Source organism: Saccopteryx bilineata, chromosome 7 (genome assembly GCF_036850765.1).
Source record: "Saccopteryx bilineata isolate mSacBil1 chromosome 7, mSacBil1_pri_phased_curated, whole genome shotgun sequence".
NCBI lineage: Eukaryota > Metazoa > Chordata > Mammalia > Chiroptera > Emballonuridae > Saccopteryx > Saccopteryx bilineata.
The window spans coordinates 86168622-86191319 of NC_089496.1; the positions used below are offsets into that span (position 1 = coordinate 86168622).

The window sequence follows — 22698 nt, forward strand, 5'->3', positions numbered from 1 at the left end:
CTCCACTGGCATGACCATGGGTTGCTCCGCTGTATACATGGTGTTATGTCATCATCTGCGCATGCGCACATGCTGCCCTCATCCTACAGAAACTGGGAGGGTTTTTCTTTTATTTGGTGCAGATTTCACATTTCTATAATCTTTTATTGCTTTCCTGTGACCGGTCAAAAGTGCACCATGACTTTACGAACACACTGTATTTGGGAAGTAATAACAGCAGGAATCAGGAACAGGGAGACTGAAACAGGGGAGAAGGGAAGACCAGGACGAGGAAGCATTTTCAAGGTGGCAACAAAAGGAGCAATCCCGTCTTTTTCTAGAGAAGCCACATGAACAAAAACACACAGTGAAGTAGAAGTTTGATATAAAACCTAAACGAGTTACATGAAATGTTCTGTGCAAAAGAGAGCCCTAGAACGTATTCCTATGAAAGGTTCTGCGAGTAGTCACAGGTCCACAGGGATTTTCTGAGCACTGACTGGAACAGGGTGAGAGGCTTGATGAACTGAATGCCTGCCACAGGCGGAGAAATCTGTCGCGGTGATGTGCTGGGGAGGGACCGAGGCTGGTGCCTGCGGGGACCTGGGAGGAAATCCGTACAGGCAGAATAGGAGAGGAAAAAACCCACCCCAGATGGAACCACCTGCAAAATTCCCTTAGAAAGTGAAACTTGAAGAAACTGAAGGTATAGTTCAACACTGTGGTTTTCTCCGTAAATCTGATTCCCCCTGTGCAGGAAGAGAGAAAATTTCAGGATGGGAAAAAACCCGGGTATGTTTTTGGTGAGGAATGATGTGCCAGTGAAGGTCATCTTAAGGAACACGCTGTCTGGGGAAGAGAAGCGCAGTGCTGAGAGGACTGAGGCGAGGGTGGAGGGAAGGGGAGCACTGGCTCCCTTTCAGGAGCTCTTTGTTCCAGAAAGGCTTCCGCCATTGGGCGCACTCAGACAAGGGAGTTGGAAGCACCCACAGAACAGCTAGCTCACCAAGTGGCTCAGGGCTGATCAGAATCCTTGGGCCTGCTGTGGACGGGGTGGTATGGAGGAAACCCAGCACCCTTCCCTCACATTTCAGGGCTCAGGGCATCAGGACTATTTCATGCTGAAGGGGGAGGAATGAGAGAGAAGAGAGAGGTTAGGAAAAACAGCACTGATTTTTTTTTTTAAGTTTTATTTTCTCTACCTCTTTGAATGCTTTTATAAAGGAAAAAAAGGAAAAATACAAAAATAACCATTTACGTTGCACAGTTTCAAACCCGGACTTCCCTTTCCTGTTTCTCCAAAACTGTGACCTGAGTCTTTAAAAAAAAAAAAAAAAAAAAAAAAAGACTCCTGAGACCTGGTCTCAGCAACTGGCTGTGCAAGAGATAGTAGCCTTGTAGCAGCAGACATGTTGTTTATGGTTATCCAAGCCCAACACCTTCCTTAATGAGAAAGGAAGCAATAAAACAGGAAGAGTGGACAGGCCAGCTGGGCTAATCAGCCCTGGCAGGAGGCCCACCCTCCAAAAGAAGCTGGAGTCCATTAATTCCAGCATCTCATCTACGCAGAAATCATCCTTCCCCAGGACCTCGGGAAGAGTCGCTCTTTAATAAACCAGTACTGGTCCCCTGTATCATCAGTTCTAAGCTTCTGGGAGCTTCTTAAACCTTACCTACATACAGAGTTCCTCTCGGGCTACCTCTGCCTCACTGTTGCATATTATATTTATAAGAGGTCCTGGTTAGAGTTCGGTAATGTTCCTATGTTTCTTTCCATGTTTCCTATGTTTCTTCTAGTGTGTTTTTTACTTTAAGCTACCTACTATATTAGATGACGGGGTCATTCCATTCGCCTTCTCCTTCCTCACTGCCTCTCTCTGAGAGCTGGGTCTTAACATTTCTCTCGCGGTCTTCCTGCCAAGTCCACCCCTCTTTAGTTCACGCTCCACACTGCTGTGTGTAATCACAGAGAGAGGTCTGTGTGGTCAGTTAGGAGATGTGCTTACAGTAACTTGTTTCTAATGAAATCAAAAGCAGTACTCTGGAGAATGATTTACAAAAAGAAAAAAAAAAAAGAATTCACAGTTGTCACAGTAACATTCTTTTCATTTACCAGAATTATGAAATATTTCTTTATCTTGGAGAAAAACTAAGGAGCCAATAACTACACACAATCCATGGTCTAATTTACCCATTTGTTCATGGAGCATGCTAGACATCATGAAATGACAGTGAGAACCACTGACCCACTGGGATACAATGCCAACTGCTTTAGTTAACTTGGTATCTAAGATCCTTTATAATTCCCCTAGCTACCTCTTCTGCCCTTCCTCCCCACAACACCTGTGGTTTACAACATAGAATGGACTCACCTCTTCAACAACACAATCTTCTTTTAGGTGTTCACTGATTACCTTCTTCCCTATACATTCCTCGGCCATGTTGTCTGACCTTTTTTCATGGCTTAATTTGCTTGTTACCTCCTCTGTGGAACTTTGCTCAACCTTTCAGAAAATTATTTCTCTCCTCTGGGCTCCAAAGTTATTTGAGTCTGTCTCTGACCCTAACCTTCTTATATGAGTTGTAATTTCTGTTTGCCTATTTGTTTTCCCTCCTATACCATAAGCAGCTTGAGAAAGCCACATTTTTTTCTCACTTTTTGCATACCCTATAGAATGCTTATTAAGTACCTATAATGAGACAATAAAATAACTTATGTGTTAATAAGTGAGATGATATTTACTGATACAAAGGCTGAGTTTCAGAGACGATAGCTAACAGCCTCAAAACCGTAACAGCAAAAATCAAGTCCTTCCAGTTGCCGTTCAGGGCTCTGCCCACTTTCTAATTGAATTTTCCTGTTTGAGGAGACCTAGAAGCTTTTGGATGACTAAACTGCTTCCATATTTAATATGTCCTTCTGAGGTCAGACAAGCTGGGCTATTCTAAGCTCAGTCATTCCAATATCTCATCGCATTCTTCTTGATTTATTTCTTCTGTCTAATGTACTTCCTGTCAGTTTCATTAATTTTTTTTCTGTATAATTTCTTTTTATCATCTCCCTGTTCCGGAGTGCCACATTTGCCCATTTTCTTCTGGTATTAGATCAATTTTTAATTTGTGGCTTCAGTGTCATTTTTAGGATTTAAAATTGCATTCTCTGCTCTTGTTATCTCAAACCACAGAAAAGCAATTGAATGTAATTGCAAAAAAAACGTAAAATTAATAATAAGACATACATAGAAAAGATAAAGTCACTGGGGAGGCAAGGAAATTATGCAAGAAAAGAAAGAAGGAAGTTTCACAGAGTCTCAAAGCCATGTTCAAGAATGAGTGCTGGTGGAGATGACATTGGAAAGAAGCTATTTGCACGTAAATCAGTCTTCCTCCCTTCCCTAGTCCTTTTGTATCTAATCAACTCCTCAATCTTACTGGACAGCCTATACACAGTTTGTGTATAGGGTCCCATTGACAAGGGGTAGGTTCCGCCAGCCTCAGAGCTAATTTCCTCTCGCTTAGAACAAACCCTATAATCTCCCCACTCCCGTGTGGCAGCACATAGCTCCCTATTGTCATTGCCTTGCACATAAGAGGACCAAAAGCATATGAAACATATTAATGGAGTCTAGTGAAGAAATGCAAACCACTTCCTGAACAAGCCTTGTCCTCTTCCACTATCTAATTTTGTGGCAACATTAGATATTATCTAATTTTGTGGTTTTAGCTTTCATTCAATCATGATTTCTAGACATCCACCGTGGTTATATCAACTGATTTGGGGATTAAATTGCTATTCTTTCACTAGGAATAGTCAGTATTCTTCTTTAAAAGCTTTCCTAATCCTGGGTGGTTAGGAATATAAATATTATGTGGATTATAAAATAAATGCTTAACAAGTATGGGAGATGCAGATAAGAATGTGGGCTCTGCAGTTAGATGGGCCTAGGTTTGAATTCTAATTTTACTACTTAGCAAGTGTGACCTTGAGCAAATCACTGGTTTCTTCAATGGGTTAGTAATATATGATGCATTTCATAAATGGCATTTATAACTAAAAGTTAATACAATTATAATGTTGAAAGTTAATAATTCATTTTTTTACACTTTAATGGTTTTGAAATCAGGATGTTTTTCATAATATCAAAAGAAACTTGTCAGCTATTTACCTTTTCCCCCAACTGTTACAAAATTGATGGTATATTTTATAATTATTCGTGTTTAAGAATCAAGAAAATATGGCTTGTGAAATGACAATGACCTCAACTTTAAAGCTCTGTTGTGGTAAACATCCTTTCCAGCTAGTCCCTGATTTATCATTAGTGTCTTCCATGTGAAGAGCACAGCCAAAGCTTCCCCGGGTCACACTCTCCCGTTTGCAGATGCACAGCCAAGTGAAGTCACAGAGGCTAATTTGCTGGGAAGCTCATGAAGTTTAAACTTCCAGCTCTCCACTTTCACAGGCCTCTACTAATGCCCTAGGCAGCCCCTCGTAATGTGTCCATTTGATCAGATGTATTTCTGAAATGTGCAAATTTGTTTTTGTTTCTTTTCCCAATTGTATAAACTTCTCTCTGTATAAAAGTTAGAATCACACAGGAACGTCACTCAAGGAATTAGAGTGACATACAAGGAAATAAAAAATACACAGTTTGTGTCTAGGGTCCTCTGCCTCTCCTGAGTACGTCCTTGGCTATGTTTCTCCTCCCTTGATCAAAATGGATGCTTGGGAAAGCCCTCCTATTTAATATTAGCACCACTGTATCACTTTAAACCTGTGTAGTTTACCTATTCTTGGGTTATTTACATTTTATATCCTTATTCTACTGTAGAATAAAAGATTATTTTTCTAAAATAAAATATTCAGTATTAGCAAATAGAGCACAATATTATTTTGAGCCACAAAGAGACCATTCCTTCATCCCTAAACACATATCCAGAGGACAATCTCCCACTAATCCTCCGTGTAAGCATAGCCCACTTACAGCTGCCTAAATCAATTTCTATCTATTCAACACTATGCTAGAAAGTTAGGAGCAGATTAGAGTCTTCTGCAATTAGATCCAAATGTGAATGAGACAGACATTATTTACCTTCCATTACACTTCTTCCACTATTTGACCTTGCTCATTCACCTTCCCTCCCAGCCTGCCTTCCTCCCTCTAACATTTATTGACCACCTGCCAAATGATAAGGTCTGGTAGGACCTGGAACATGGAAATAGACACTGGATATTATTGAATGAATGAGTGAATCAGTGAACCAATCAATCAAATACTGATTTCTGTGGTGATACTATAGTTCTTACCTTAGTAATGTGTTTTCATTTTGCAGTTTGCTTTATTAAAGGTAAACATTGTTATTGTCCTCAGTTTTCCTTATAAATCTAGTTCTTGTCATAATCCTGGAGAATAACTATTTTTCTTTTACCCTCTTCCCCCTTGATATCCTAAGAAGCTCGAATAAACAGGTATATCAGAATGTTGGTTGAGAACAAAAGTTTCTTTTTTGGTCTGTTAATTAAAAGAATTAAATATTCCTCTACCTTACCTACTTTCATGACCCTGCAACTAAGATACACTGGGAAAAAGTGGCATAACATTACTGCATTTATTGGGACTTCAAAAGAGTTCATCTTTATTAAATATTATAAGCAATCATAAGCAATGATGTTAGTAATAAAAGAATGATCATGGTTATATTATGAACCATATAAACCATAACCTCTACCATGTACATCTATAACCAGGAGTCCTCTGATCACACTTTAGGAAGACCATATAAATATGAAGTTGTCTATCAATTAGGTGTTAGCCTAAATGTTACTTCCTCTGGAATGGCTTCTTATATTTCTCTTCCATTAGAAGGTAGGTTCTTCTCACTATGAGCATCTGTAGCAACCTATATGTCCCTATCATAGGAGACATCACATCTTATTACCAATGCTTGTTTCATTAACTGTTTTCCCATTAGACCAAAAGGTCAATGAGGACAACCACCACATTAGTTTGTTTACCATTTTATCTCAGGGGTCTGGGAAATACTAAGAATGCTATAATCAGTTGATAAATGAAAGAAGAAAGGGAAGAAAGAAAAAAGAGGAAAGAAGAAGGAACTTTTCAACTATTAGGGAAGCCAGTTGTTCAGTTTATTTAGTATTCAAAATGTAATCATATAGATAGTACTCTTGGAAATACTTCCCTTATGATTCAGATTTCACCAACTCCTTCCTGTGCTTACTGAATATAATATCAAAAAATATTATGCCGAAAATAATATCAAAAAGTGTTATTTCCTCCTCTGACTCCTCTAGGAGATGAAGACACAAATCACTGAGTCCAAGTGACTTCAGCCAAAGTGGTTCTTCTTGGTCCTTATGTCATTGTTTTGGAGTCAACCCAGCTATCCACATTATACCGTCTGTACTGTATCCTAAATATCTCCCAATTTCCCATCTGACTCCTACCTGTACAGTTTGATTCTCAACTCTTTTCCCTTGATTCATCTCCTAAAGTACAGATGATTACCCTCATTCTAATGGAATGGAGAAAGTCTGGATCATCCAAAGAAGGGTTGTTCAAACACTATCTCTGTTTAGTTTTCAAAAGCATCATGTAGATTTTCATATTACAAGAACTTGCCCACTGCTCAGAAAACTGATAATTCTTATAAATGGCAATTTAAATTTGGAAACCACAGCTGTTTTTAGCAATTGAGTTACTGCATTTCTGGTGCCAAAAATATCACCTACCATATTCTCCAGGGTTCAAAGAAAGAGGAAAGAGGGGAAAAGCAAACAACAAGTTGAGGATAAAGGTAGCATGAAGCTTTTCTAGTTACATAAATTATTAAAAATAACTACAGTAACTGAAACCACAATAATAATAGCCTTAAGAGCTAGCATTCAATAGCAATTAACAAACAGAGCTTACCATGACCTTCCTAATCTTCCTGAGAGGGAAGGAAGATGATGTTTTTAGCATCCTCCCTTTAGAGAAACAGAATCAGAGAAAGTAAGTAATGTCCTGAGGTCACACAACTAAGACTAAGCTCCAACCCAAGCCTCCAGATTTCCAATCCTGTATCCTATCTCTTATTCAAAGAGCTTTACCACTAATTTATCTAATCAATCCCACGTGAGTATGTTTTGGTGGGAATCTGTCTTTTTCCTTCATTGTGGGTCTGGGGGAAGACTTCTCTGAACTTGCCAAAGTACAGAAAAAACCCACAGATTTCATTTCTGTCTTTTAGATGAGGCTTCAAGTTATGTACATATTAAAATCTTACTTGGCTCATTTCTGAATTGTTTTGGGGGGCTCACAGAACAAAGTTTGGCCACTCTGCCCCATTAGCACCTTAGGCTCTAATTTCCCATACTCCCTTTCTATCCACAGGAGACTTCAGTAATAGGAAAAGCAACTTTTCAATTGGCAAAGTATGGTGACCCTTCTCTGGTCTTCTCTCAAACCTCATCTCCCTAGGGCAGGCCAGAACCTAACATACTCTGGGCTGTGGTGAATGGCTCATCTTGAAGGCCCTAACAATCGGGTCCAGGCTGCTGCAGCCAATGGAAGTCTAGCCCATGAATGTCAGGGAGTGTGATCCAGTAACACTTCCAACAGATGCCCATTGATGGCAATAGCTGGTAGGAACTTTGTAAAAAAGGACTGAAAAAAGAAAACTAGTGAGGGCAATCACTGAAGGGCTACTGAATGAAACAGGGAGGATGGAACTTTGGCAGACAGTATTTTCCAAAAATAACTGCAAAAATATTCCTGGTCCTATATGCTCATCCAGAACCTTACCACTCTCCCAACAAGAAGTATATTATGGCCCTGGCCAGTTGGCTCAGTGGTAGAGCATTGGCCCGGTGTGTGGAAGTCCTGGGTTTGATTCCCAGCCAGGGCACACAGGAGAAGCGTCCATCTGCTTCTCCACCCCTCCCCCTCTCCTTCCTCTCTATCTCTCTCTTCCCCTCCTGCAACTAGGGCTCCATTGGAGCAAAGTTGGCTCAGGTGCTGAGGATGGCTTCGTGGACTCCACCTCAGGAGCAATGACCCAGATTGGCAGATCATTGCTCCCTAGTGGGCTTGCTGGGTGGATTCCGGTCGGGTGCATGTGGGAGTCTGTCTCTCTGCCTCCCCACTTCTCATTTCAGAAAAATACAAAAAAAAAAAAAAAAAAAAAAAAAAGAAGTGTATTACCTTTCCCCTGGAATCTCTATCAGTCTTGTTGATTGTTTTGCTAAATAAAGTATAGTTGAAGTGACACTCTGTGACTTCTGAGAGTAGGTTAGAAAAGGTGGTCCTCTCTTGGGCATCTGACTTTAAAAATCTGGGAGGAAGCCCAGGCTATATAAAGAGTTTATATGTAGGTATCCCAGTTACCAGTCCCACAAAGGTGCTATTTGACAGCTGGCACCAACAAACTGCCACACACATGAGGAACAAGCCTTCTGATGATTCTAGTCACCAGCCTTTGATTCTTCTAGTGGAAGCTGAAGACATCATGGAGCAAAGACAAGCTGTCTCACAGTTCCCTGTGGAAATTTCTGACCCAGAGAATCCATGAGCGTAGTAAATGGCTGTTTTAAGCTAGTTAAGTTTTGAGGGTAGTTTGGTACACAGCAAACATAACCAGAACAGGAACCAAGCCCTAAGGGGATTCTGGGTATGTTCTACCAGGCCCTAGTGCTAATTCTGGCTGTCCCCTGTCTGTATGTAGGTCATCTTTCTTAGAGGTTCCACTATCCCTTCCTGCAGCTGTACTTTGCCCTCTCCATTCAAGTACATCAGACATGTTTTTATAGGACTGAATCTTAATTGTATACAGAGTTTGAGCCTTTTCCTCTAAGTTTCTTAGACCCTGCCTACACAAGTCAGGAGGCAAGCTTACTTATTAATTTGAGTCTTTGAACACTCTGTGATGGTGAAGCAGTACGCAGTGGTGGGGGCCTGGGTGGTGGAGGGAAAGGAAAGAACCTAACCTTTGGTTCTGCCTTAGAGTTTTTTGTTCTACTTTAAAAATTAGATGAGCACAACCAGAACCTCCACTGTCAGTGCCATGGCACCACTGAATCATGTCATTTCCACTTTGATCAGGTCAAAACCAGAGAGGGGAAAAAAAATGAGACCTATCTTGCACACAGTTGTAATACAAACACTTGAAATAGTGCCTTGAACACAGTAAGCACTCAATAAATACGATTGAAAGAAATAATGTACAAATAAGTAAATGAGAGAAATCCCCCCCCCCTATTTAGAGAGCAATACTGGATTAGCATAATGTATTTAGAAAACTGTAGTGTTTGATAAGTTGACATTGTATTGCACTAGATAATGTGTTTCTCAACCTGCTCAAAGTAAGCATTAAACCTTAACAGTGTGAGTTCCTCAAGGGTAGCCACCATGTCTTACTCCATTTTGTATCCCAGCACCTGGTACATTGTGTGATATGTGCTAAGTGCTCAGTAAATATTTAAGTATATTAAATATTTAAATATGAAAAACTAAACGAGTGTCAAACACCGGCAGATATATTTCAAGTCGTTTAGTTCTCCTAGGCTTTGCCTTGTAGAAGGCCGTAACAGATAAGGGTGCTGACCAATGCACCTCATTCTCAGAGAGATCAGACTGGGATGTACAGTGCAGAAGTCCTGAGACTTCCCAGTCTCTACAACCCTATGAGAACAAGGGACTCAAAAAGATATTTGTAAGCTGAGTATGACATTGGTATAAATGCAAAACAGGATACAGACTTCCACGTTAGCAGTCAAAAGTGCTCTCCTGTGATTGCTATAAATAGGGTTTTATTTCACAGCTAATTCTGTACATGAGCCGTTCATTCATCTGGTCACTTATTTATTCATCCCATATTAATGGAGGCCTACCTGTTGCTATTTTCCTGCAATAGTTGAGTGTTTAAAAGGTCCCTGTTCCTTAGAAAAGGACCTGACTAGGTAGCAAAAGATGTAAAATCACCATTTTTTAGAGGCAGATGGAAATTGTAGATGTAAGATCCTCATGATTCAGAATTAACTGATCCAGTATATTTCAAAATGTGATCTGCATTGGGTAGGATCACTTAACAGATGAGTATTGAACATAGAGATGTCTGGAATCCACTCCAGATATACTAGATCAGAATATCAGAAGTGAAATTGGAAACAGTCTCAATCTATCAAGTGGAAACTTGATGAGCAAGCTCTGGTAATTTTGACTATAGTAGTCAGTAGTTTGAGAACTACTGACCAAAGATATCTTGTTAATAGGACCTACCTGTAATTGCCTGATATAATATGGTTTCCTCACATCTCTACAAAAGTAAGATGTTATTTAACTGATTCTAAGACATACAGAAATAGTGTAAAGATGGCTCAGAGTTGCCAATTCCCCAAATCAAAATTTCATTGAAAAAATGTAATCATTCTCTTCTTAAGCTGACTCAAAATAAACCGTTGCAAAAAAAACCCCCAGAAAATAAAGTAAACCTATCCTTAAGAAACTCACAGTTTAGAAGCAAATTATTACAAAAGATTTGTTATTAAAATAGAGGCTTTTAAATATTGGTATATCACATTCAAACCCTTCTCAATTTGAAAAACAATTAACAATCATCAACCGTGAGAGGGAGCTCTGGACCATGCAATCTGGACTGTATGTTTTTCTCCCCAGTCCCACAGTGCTGATGTCCAACTGAGCCCCTGGGACTTTTCCTTGCCTTACCCCCAAACTGACTTCTTCCCAGCAGCCTTTTACTCACTTTCTGAATTTTCCTAATCTGGTCAGAGAGTGTATCTAACAGGCGAGTTTTCAGGAAGTCCATCACCTTGACCACCCGGCCATCAATGTAGCAACTAGAATAAAAATAAAATAAGAATCAGATAAAATCTTGAGCAGGAGACTACATACACTTCTCTAGCCAGAGGTCTCTGTTGACTGAAGAAACAGACCAGGGTTCCCTTGGGTTCTTATGTCCTAAAAAGTTTGACCCTGGGTACTTTTCAAATAAATAATATACTTCTTCTTTTTTTCTTCTTCTTAAAAATTTTATTAAATTTATTAGGGTGACATTGGTTAATAAAATTATATAGGCTTCAAGTATACAATTCTAGATGCATCATCTATATATTGCATTGTATGCTCACAACCCAAAGTCCAATCTTCTTCCATCTCCATTTGAGGGCTAATATTGTGATATTTTTCAACCTTTGTCACATGAAACTATATTGCCTGCTCTATAAAAGTAGACAGGAATCCATAAAACAAATTGGATAATGGAGAAAAGCTTACATTTCCCCTTAGGGAAAATAATTTAGTATCCATCCCATACCCATACCTTAAAGTGATAAAAGTATGATAGGTTTGAAAGAATACTCAACCATGTTTATACATCTCCACACCTTTAAATAAGAAATCAAACACCAACCACAAAAATCTGATTTAGTACAGTGAGTGAGTCTCCTCTCCTGCTCACCTCCCTGGGCAAAACACCTTGTGGTCAACCTTCTCCTACCACCTCCAAATTAGATGAAAAGTGAATGAATGAATAAACTAGTAAGTAAATCACACAGATTAAAGTCCAGGAGCCCTGTTCTAAAGTAGTAACAAGTTTGGAACTCATGGTTGTGGTGGTGTCCAGGTTTTGTTGTAGTTTCAGTGAAGTATCAAGTTGTGTGGATACTATGCTATGAACATTTGACTCAAACAGTTCCATTCAGCTTTGTGAGGACCCTCTTTGTGAATTCTTACTCTGAAGTCTAAGCTGAAACTGGTCCAGGGTTAGATGAATTTCATTACCTAAAACCTCTTTACCCCCATCTTTACAAAATTCCAAATTAAATCAACTTAAATCAATGCTTATAACTCACAGGTGCCTTTTTCAACCCATTCAGGTTTTCTTGGCAGATGGCTAATGATAAATTAATTCATTTTTAAGAAGACATCAACCCATCAATACACATTATAGAATTATGTGAAAATTCTTTTGTAATTTTAAATTCCCATACCAATAGATGACATAGACATTTTTTTTTTTATGGTAAAGCAGATGCTCTGGTTGCAGTGATGAACTTCACCCATGGGGGATGAACTGCACTCATTCAGCCTTCACTTTGGCCTCCTTTACTACCTAAGACATTTCCACAGAATACAACTGTGTTGTAAAAGAGCATGGGTTTTGAAGCCAGAGATATCTGAGTTCAAATGCAAAATCGGGTATTGCTATGTATGTAATCCTGCACGAGACAGCTGGCCTCTATCAGTCTTAGCTTTCTTATTCTTAAAGGAGGGGTAATACATCTATTTTGCAGTACTAACTAAAGCTTAAGCATACAAACCTAAAGTATCTGAACAGAGTAAGAACTCAACAGCTCTTAGGGTTTTTTTTTCTATTTTCTCTAATTTTCAACTCACAAAGATGGCATCATAAACAAGACAGGATTGATTAAATTAGTGTGAGCATAGAATTCTAAAAGTGGGATTGTATAAAAGGGTACATGCTTTTGAAAATTTTTGTGGTTACTTATATTGGGGAATAAAACAAAACAATGACATGACCTTTTACTTCATTCCTGGTACAATGCTAGACTCAGACTCAATAAACATTTATTATGTGCAACACAGAGTGCTAGGCATGTCCATTACCTCCTATTAGTACTTCATTATTAGCACCTCTAATTTTTTTTCAGGTGAGAGTAGGGGAGACAGTGAGACAGACTCCTGTATGTGCCCCAACTGGGATCCACCCAGCAACCCCCATTTGGGGCTGATACTGAGTAGCAAGATATTTTAAGTGCCTGAGGCTGACTTGCTAGGACCAACTGAGCTATCCTCAGCACCTGGGGCCATGCTCAAACCAAATGAGTCACTGGCTGTGGGAGGGGAAGAGGGAGAGAATGGGGTGGGGGGGGGGAGAAGCAGACGATTGCTTTTCCTGTGTGCCCTGATTAGGAACCAAACCCGGGATGTTGGGCCAACATTCCATCCACTGAGCCATCAGCTAGGGCCAGCACCTCTAATTGTTAAAAAAGTTGTGATTAGACATCATACTACATGAAAGCTAGGCATATTAAAATGCAGTATTAAAATAAAAAATAATTCATGCAGTATTAATCTAAAATACACTGAAGGATATCAATACTTGTCACTATTTTACATGATGACTAGGCATATGATAAAAATGCACTGTAATAATCAGGGTTCTTTTATGCTTTAATCAAATATATTATAGTTTTCTCTTTTCTCTTTGTTAGCTCCCACTAACTATTTTTAACATCAGAATTTATAAATTTTGCTGGCAACACATATAGTTAAATACTTATTGAGATAAAAAATGCCAGTTGTACTCTTTCATTATATATGATTCTCTGAGAACACAATCCCACACAATCCATGGTCCAGGGTTGAGGGTCCTTTCCCTCTCACCTCCTTCCTTTTGTTTCTTTTCTTAAGTATAGTGAACGTGGAGTTAGGAAACCTTACTTCGATCTCAGCTTGGCCAATTATTACTTATATAATTGGGTTTTTCCTTCTTTAAAAAGTTGACTTAAAAAGAAATTACAGTATTTTCACAGGGTTACTGTATGAATCAAATCATAAAAAATGCTAGGCACAGAACCTAGCACATAAAAGGAAGTCAATAACCAAATCTAGCCTCCAGGTTACTAAAGAGCCCAAGGTAGAAGTCACCTGGACTGAGAGCCTTGGGGTGGGGTGAGCAGGGTGGCATCTGTCTGGGGCAGGAGAGCATGCTCATCCACTGTAGAATTTGGAATGAGGAAAGTGTGGAGCAACAAGAAGACATTGCCAGTAGGTAGGAGGCAGAGAGTGTTGGGCTGTGATACATTGCAAAAATATGGAGCTTGAAAAGACCTTTACGGTCATGTGATCTAAAGCAGTGGTCCCCAACCTTTTTTGGGCCACGGACCAGTTTAATGTCAGAAGATATGTTCCATTATTCCATACATAGGTGGGACATAAAAGTGAGACTAAGCGACATTGATAAGAGTGTGGTGGTTATGGGGGGAGGGGGGAGAGGGAGAGGGAAAGGGGGAGGGGGAGGGACACAAAGAAAACTAGATAGAAGGTGACAGAGGACAATCTGACTTTGGGTGATGGGCATGCAACATAATTGAATGACAAGATAACCTGGACATGTTATCTTTGAATATATGTATTCTGATTTATTGATGTCACCCCATTAAAAAAAATAAAACTATTATAAAAAAAAAAAGAAAATATTTTCATGGACCAGCCTTTAGGGTGGGACAGATAAATGTATCACGTGACTGAGACAAGCGTCAAGAGTGAGTCTTAGACGGATGTAACAGAGGGAATCTGGTCATTTTTTAAAAATAAAACGTCATTCAGACTTAAATATAAATAAAACGGAAATAATGTAAGTTATTTATTATTTCTCTGTGGACCGGTACCAAATGGCACACGGACCGGTACTGGTCTGCGGCCCGGGGGTTGGGGACCACTGGTCTAAAGCATGTTAGCTTGCTACATCGTCCTCAGAAGTGATTATTTAGCACAAGGCACCCACTTGCATATACTACTAGTATTGTTCCATTCTACTACAACTTGAATCCATGAAAGGCTCTTCTAACATGGGTCTAAAATTTACTCCCTGTTACTATCCACTCAACACCTATTCTCTTAGACCCAAGAAATAGTCCAATTCCTCCATTTAGCAAGTAGGGGAATAATTCTCATTAAAACTTTGGTTTAAGCTTTTTAGAGCCTGTTCTTGGCCCCACATTCAACCTAACAAGTTGGAATCAACCATTCTCAGTTGGTCTCAGGCTTTTCTGTGGGCTGTAAATTATACAGTGTGTCTGTAAAGTCATGGTGCACTTTTGACCGGTCACAGGAAAGCAACAAAAGATGATAGAAATGTGAAATCTGCACCAAATAAAAGAAAAACCCTCCCAGTTTCTGTAGGATGATGTGGCAGCATGTGCGCATGTGCAGATGATGATGTAACACCGTGGATACAGCGGAGCAGCCTATGGCCATGCCAGTCGAGATGTGGACAATACAGAGGAAAGTTCGGTGTGTTCTGTGGCTCACTAAATTTGAATCCATGACCAAAGTGCAACGTGAATATCAGTGTGTTTATAACAAAGTGCCACCACATAGGGATAACATTACTCGGTGGGATAAGCAGTTGAAGGAAACCGGCAGTTTGGTGGAGAAACCCCGTTCTGGTAGGCCATCAGTCAGTGACGAGTCTGTAGAGGCTATACGGGATAGCTACCTAAGGAGCCCTAAAAAATCTGTGCGTGAGCCCACATTGAACTACAGTGAATAGGTATGAAACTGGGAGAGTTTTCCTTTGATTTGGTGCAGATTTCACATTTCTATCATCTTTTGTTGCTTTCCTGTGACCGGTCAAAAGTGCACCATGACTTTACGGACACACTGTATTAGAGCAAGGGAGAGTTCCAGGCAGGAAACGAGTGTGGTAAGGTTATCTTATCTCAATGGTGCAAGTAAGAAAGGGATCTGGGTCTAAGTAAGGGAGGTCATGGAAAGCAGTAAAAGCGAGAGCTTGTGAGGGGAGAACTAATAAAATAAAGCTTCTATGGAGTGTAAGAAAGAGAGGAAGGGAATTAGTGATGACAGTGCTGTTGCCACAGATATACAGGCCAGTCAGTCTAGGTTTTAGGTTTGTCAAAGAAGGATTCTGTTTGAAATATCAAGGATGCAGAGAGCACCTAGGAGGACATATACAACAGGCAGTTGGAGATATAAGGAGGAAGTACAGAGAAGAGCTGAGATAGGTATTACTACTGAGCTGGGTGTCTTTCTTAGTTTCTAAGCAATAAATGAAGCCATGCCTGCACCTTGGAAATGAGCTCTCCAAGAGAATGAGAAAAGTTAAGAGATGCCAGACACCCTCTAAAATGCTTTTTAAATATGGCCCTGGGCATTGCCTCTACCTTTAACCCAGCTACAAATCCCTTCCTTCCTCCACCTGCCCAACATGGTGTCTTTTTAATAACCTTAGTCTCACTCAAGTTTACATTTGGATGTCAAGGAAAGCCCCATATTATAGTGTGAAGTTTCAGCGACTTTCATTTGCACACTTCATTGCGCAACTTAAATCCACATTTCTATTGTATTATGGAAATAGGAACGTTGGTCCCCTAGAATTTACTATCACTTTTAAGGGGGGGATAATTTAACCATAGGTATGAATCTGATAAATACCTAAGCCCTTTTTCTGGGAACCTTGAACTTGCTGTACTTAACCCTTCACAAGCTGCTAACAAAACATTCAACGTCAACAATCTGTGGCTATTTTAACAATTCCCGCCTGTTCCAGAGCTTTGGTTCTCTGACGGTGGCTGCTTGTAGTAAAAGGCCTAGGATATCATTGAGATTTGGGTATGAAGGAGCTGGGATGGTCTGTGGTAAGCATTTGGTAAGAGTTAATAGTATTGGCCCTGGCCGGTTGGCTCAGTGGTAGAGCATCGGCCTGGCGTGCAGAAGTCCCAGGTTCGATTCCCGGCCAGGGCACACAGGAGAGGCGCCCATCTGCTTCTCCACCCCCCCTCCTTCCTCTCTGTCTCTCTCTTCCCCTCCTGCAGCCGACGCTCCATTGGAGCAAAAAGATGGCCTGGGCGCTGGGGATGGCTCCTTGGCCTCTGCCCCAGGTGCTAGAGTGGCTCTGGTCGTGACAAAGCGAAGCCCCAGATGGGCAGAGCATCGCCCCCTGGTGGGCGTGCTGGGTGGATCCCGGTCGGGCGCATGCGGGAGTCTGTCTGACTGCCTCCCTGTTTCCAGCTTCAGAAAAATATAAATAAATAAATAAAAAATAAATAAATAAACATGGAAGAAAAAAAAAAGAGTTAATAGTTAAAAATGATGAAGATGGTGATTTCTCACTAGGACTCGGTGAAAGAAGTAGACCTGGATTCCAACTGACTGTCCAGTGCCCTGGGGGCAACTCTCTTCTCTGCTTTTCTCACTGGGATGATAAAGATGATTCTTAACTGCCAACCAGTCTCGCCTCAAGTATTAGTTCATTTAGTAATGGCTACAAGGGTGTCATAAGACTAAATCAGAGAGGAGAGGAAGGATTGAGGAAAGAAAGAAAGAAGGGAGAGAGAAAAGAAATTCATCAATTAGAAGGGACTTTGAGCCCTGGCCGGTTGGCTCAGCGGTAGAGCGTCGGCCTAGCGTGCGGAGGACCCGGGTTCGATTCCCGGCCAGGGCACACAGGAGAAGCGCCCATTTGCTTCTCCACCCCTCCGCCGCGCTTTCCTCTCTGTCTCTCTCTTCCCCTCCCGCAGCCAAGGCTCCATTGGAGCGGGGATGGCCCGGGCGCTGGGGATGGCTCCTTGGCCTCTGCCCCAGGCGCTACGGTGGCTCTGGTCGCGACATGGCGACGCCCAGGATGGGCAGAGCATCGCCCCCTGGTGGGCAGAGCGTCGCCCCATGGTGGGCGTGCCGGGTGGATCCCGGTCGGGCGCATGCGGGAGTCTGTCTGACTGTCTCTCCCTGTTTCCAGCTTCAGAAAAATGGGAAAAAAAAAAAATAAATAAAAAAAATAAAAAAAAAAAAAAAAAAGAAGGGACTTTGACATTTTCCACATAAACCCTGGCAGAATGGTTGGTTCTAGAAACCCTAAGACTGACACTTTTAGGTAAACTGTAGTCCTCCTCCAAGCTGTCTTGAAATTTCAGAGTCTCTTAGGATCACACCATAGTGGCTGAGCTGTTCAATTAAGAGTTGAAGCCAGGAGAGACTGTGCAGAAATAACCTTTCTGTGAACTATTACAAATGCAATGAGGTTGAAACCTTTCTGTGTGGACAAATGGTCTGTCTGGCTCAATGCCAGCAACTGTCACCCGTTCTGCTGTCCTGCAGATTGGCAGGTCATATCAAGCATACATCTGGGGAGGCAGCAAAAATGGCAGAATATACAAAAAAAAATGAAATCACTTACCAATTTATTCACAAACTCTCTTGCCCTCCTTCATTTTAAATTTTATTTCCAGTTTATTTATTTATTTATTTATTTATTTATTTATTTGCATTTTTCTGAAGCTGGAAACAGGGAGAGACAGTCAGACAGACTCCCGCATGCGCCCGACCGGGATCCACCCGGCACGCCCACCATGGGGCGACGCTCTGCCCACCAGGGAGCGATGCTCTGCCCATCCTGGGCGTCGCCATGTTGCTACCAGAGCCACTCTAGCGCCTGAGGCAGAGGCCACAGAGCCCTCCCCAGCGCCCGGGCCATCTTTGCTCCAATGGAGCCTTGGCTGCGGGAGGGGAAGAGAGAGACAGAGAGGAAGGCGCGGCAGAGGGGTGGAGAAGCAAATGGGCGCTTCTCCTTTGTGCCCTGGCCGGGAATCGAACCCGGGTCCTCCGCACTCTAGGCCGACGCTCTACCGCTGAGCCAACCGGCCAGGGCTTTATTTCCAGTTTAATATCTTTCATCTTATGTAAAGTTTTGCCCTTTATTTATTACAAAAGAAATAAGGCTTATTATAGAGAAGTTAGAAAATGTACATAAAAAACATTAAAATATAAAAATGATTGGCTCAGCGGTAGAGCGTTGGCCTGGCGTGTGGGGGACCCGGGTTCGATTCCCGGCCAGGGCACATAGGAGAAGCGCCCATTTGCTTCTCCACCACCACCACCCCCTTCCTCTCTGTCTCTCTTCCCCTCCCGCAGCCAAGGCTCCATTGGAGCAAAGATGGCCTGGGCGCTGGGGATGGCTCCTTGGCCTCTGCCCCAGGCGCTAGAGTGGCTCTGGTCCCTGCAGAGCAACGCCCTGGAGGGGCAGAGCATCGCCCCCTGGTGGGCAGAGCAGCATTGCCCCTGGTGGGCGTGCCGGGTGGATCCCGGTCGGGCGCATGCAGGAGTCTGTCTGACTGTTTCTCCCCGTTTCCAGCCTCAGAAAAATACAAACAAAGAAAAAAAAAAGAAAAATCACTGGCCCTAGACGGTTAGCTCAGTTTGTTAGAACATCATCCAGAAACACCAAGGTTGCACGTTCAATCCCGTCAGGGCACATATACGAAATGACCAATGAATGCACAACTAAGTGAAACAACAAATGAATGTTTCCCTCCATCCTTCTCATTCTCCCTTCTCTCTCTGTCTCTTTAAAATCAATCAATAAAAATTATATATAAAATAAAAAATCACTGATAAGCCCAACACCTAGAGAAACCTATTGTTAACATTTTGCTGGTAGTTTTTCCTTGTAATACACATAAAATTTCCCATAATTAACCATTTAAAAAATCTTATTCCAGATCCATTCTATGAGCATATAAATTCAAAACTATTCCAGACTAGACTCCCAAATCCATCTCACTGGGATACTGACAGAAACATTAGAGACTCTGGGCATCAAATCGTCTTCTTCTTACTTTAATTCCATTATGTTCATTTAGGGACCCGCTGCCAAGGGCAGGTCTCATCTCCTCTCGGTCTCTGCCTGCCAGCTTTTAACCCTGGTGCGGCTTCTCTCTTTCTCCACGTCCCCAGCTTCAGTCTTCAGCATTGTACTACAATTAGCCACTTATGCCCATTAGCCTCTTAAAACATTTAACGAGGGGAGCTCGTTGGCTCCAGTGGCAGCTGGTTTTGTTTACCTGGCTCTTTACTTTAAAAGGAAAAACCTTTGCCCCTTATTATCTGACCCTTCTTTTATTTCAGGTAATTGCATTAGTGCTGGCTTTCCAATGCTCAGGAATTTCCGGACCTATTTTGCCGCCTGCTGCTTTTAGGGAGGAGGGGCAGTCTCCTCAGAATTCTAACACCCGGCCTGCTGACTGGGCAAGTCATTCCATAAAAATGGGGCCTTCCCCACTGAAGGGGGAAAGGCTTGAGTAATCATTAGGACAACCCTGTTGACCTATAAAACCTATTCTGACACCTGGAAGTCAAACACTGGAGAGGTTGACCTGAGTCTCTCTAAAGCTTTATAAATTATATTTGCCCTTCCTCCAAAGGCACTCACTCTGGTACCCTGCTGAGCACATTTTTGCACTTGCCTTTAAGTTTTCTTTCTGAGGCTACCTTATTTTTGATCTTTGCAATGGGTCAACTCTTCCATCTTGTGTTCAGAACTACTTTGGGCAAGTAAAGCTTGGATGGAATAAACACTGTTACAAAAAGAAAAAAAAATCTGACAGAATATAGATGTTTCCTTGGTTTTCTTAAACCAATTCCTATAAATTCATACAGGAGTCACCCAGCTAATTAAAAAGAATTGTGATTCAGGAATTCCCAAGAGTTGGTGCTCTAAAAAGATGTTATCATTGAAAAATGGTACAAGTAAAGGTCAGGGTTGTGGGCAATCTCACAGGCACATAATGGATGTTCAAAAAATTAATTTAATGAGCCTGACCTGTGGTGGCGCAGTGGATAAAGCGTCAACCTGGAATAGTGAGGTTGCCAGTTCAAAATCCTGGGCTTGATAGGTTAAGGCACATACGGGAAGCAACCATGAGTTGCTCCATGCTTCCTGCTCACCCCTCCTCTCTCTCTCTCTCTCTCTCTCTCTCTCTCTCTCTCTCTCTCTTATCTCTAAAATGAATAGATAAAACCTTGAAAAAATACATTTAATGAAATCATGATTGCCTTATAATTCAACCCATAATGAGCCAAAGGGTGGCCCTGAGGCTTAGGGGTTCTTCTAAGGGCCCCATTTTCCTGATCTTTCTCTCCCTCCTGACTCCTTGCACACTTCTGGTCCTGAGTCCAGGTCATTCTCCGACATGCACCCAGTCAGTGTGTGTGGAGAAACACTGTCTCTTGGCAGAGGCCCAAACACCTGGCCCTTTCTGATCCTTGCGGCGCTGAGGAGAACTCTATGGGGAGCACAGAAGGACGGGGTGGAAAAGCCACCTGCGACTCCGGCCACTGGAATGGGCTCTGAGGAGGGCACCTCTGGGGATTTTCAGAGTAATAGTGGGTGATGGTACCCAAAGTGTGGGCAGCAGTGAATCCATGTGTTTTGGGGCTGAAACGTAAGTTGTGGGACCCTCCTTAAGAAAAAGGAATCAAAAGTACAAAACACAAAATTAGGTTCAAAAGTAAGCATTTATTTAGGATGACAAAATAAATCACAACAAACTCCCAGAAACTTAGAGAATCAAGGTCCCTCCACCTTTTTTTTTCTGAGAGCTCTTCAGGCAAATTACCAGAAATGCTTACAGAACAATGCTACGTGGTAGCAACCTGCCCCTACTGCCTTAGCACCTAACTTCTGTTTGGAAAAAAAAATCTGCTTCTCTTAGTAATCTCAAGGGATACTTTCTGGTTCTAGTATGATCCTCAGAAAAGGTAAAAAATATGAGCAAATACAGTCATACTCCACATTGGTCAATGGAACACATATATGATGGTGGCCCCATAAAATAATGGAGCTGAAAAATTCTTATCACCTAGTGACATCGTAGCCAGTTGTAACATTATAGCACATTACAGTACTCATGTGTTTGCGGTGATGCTGGTATGAGTAAACCTATTGCACTACCAGTCTTACAAAGGTATAGCACGTACAATTATGTATAGTATGTAAAGGTTAAGAATAATATATGACTATATTACTGACTTATGTATTTACTCTATACTATATATTTTTTATCTTCTTTTAGAGTACTCTTTCTACTTATGAAAAGAGTTCACTGTAAAACAGTATGTAACAGTGTGCCATGTTACTCTGGCAGCAGCCTCTCACATCTCATGTTTAACGAGTCTCATGATCGCATTATTTTCTCTTATACTGGATTTAATCTTGGTTGTTTTGTACAGTAACATGCTATATAGACCTGTAACCTAGAAGCAGTAGGATATACCATATAGCCTAGGTGTGCAGTGGGCTATACTATCTAGGTTTGTGTAAGAATACTCTATGATGTTCATATAATTGTGAAATTGCCTAATGACACATTTCTCAGAACATATGTCTTTTGTTAAGTAGTGCATGACAGTACTTCATAGCCTTGTCTCCTGTAGGTAAAGTGCTATTTTCCTTGGGTTTCTTTCAAGATTTTCTCTTTTTCTTTGGTTTTCTGCAATTGGAGTATGATATTTCTAGGTATAGTTTTCTTAGTTTTATCATACTTGTTATCTATGAGCTTCCTGGATCTATGGGTTATTTTTTTATGTCATTAATTGTGGAAACTTTACAGCCATTGAATACTTCAATACTTGAATTACTTCAAGTCATGATTACTTTATTGTTCTTCTGATCTGTTCTCTCTTCTTTTTCATGTATTCATTTTCCAAATAGGTACGTTATATACTTTGAAAATGTCCCACAGTTCTAGGAAGTTCTGCTCAGTTTTCTTTTGTCATTCATTTCAGTTTGGAAAAATTCCTATTGATATATTCTCAAGCTCACTAATTCCTTAGATGTAACCAGTCTCCCGATGAGCCCATCAAAGGCATTCTTCATTTCTGTTACAGTGTTTTTGACTACTAGTACTTGATTTTGATAATTTTATAAAATTTCCATCTCTTGGTTTACAATATCCATCTATTTTTACATATGGTATACTTTTTCTATTAAAGCCCTTAACACATTAATCATAGTGATTTTTAAATCTTTGTCTAATAATTCCAACATCTGTGGCATATCTGACTCTATTTCTGATGCTTGCTTTGTTTGTTCAGACTGTGTTTTTCCTTGCCTTTTGGTATACTGTAATTTTTTGTTGAAAGCTAGTATGCTGAATTGGATAAC

The 22698-nt window shown here is 41.1% G+C and overlaps 1 protein-coding gene and 1 non-coding gene across 3 annotated transcripts in view; both read right to left on the bottom strand.

Moving 5' to 3' along the window:
* Positions 1-22698, bottom strand: part of HPSE2 (heparanase 2 (inactive)) — a 777305-nt gene that overhangs the window by 154361 nt on the left and 600246 nt on the right. For both annotated transcript variants that reach the window (XM_066238979.1, XM_066238978.1), the window contains one exon: positions 10738-10831. In XM_066238979.1, coding sequence (XP_066095076.1) covers positions 10738-10831 — 94 coding nt within the window. The remainder of the gene's footprint in view (positions 1-10737; positions 10832-22698) is intronic.
* TRNAS-AGA (transfer RNA serine (anticodon AGA)) lies at positions 18330-18405 on the bottom strand. Its single transcript has one exon. It is a non-coding gene; the product is annotated as a tRNA-Ser (tRNA).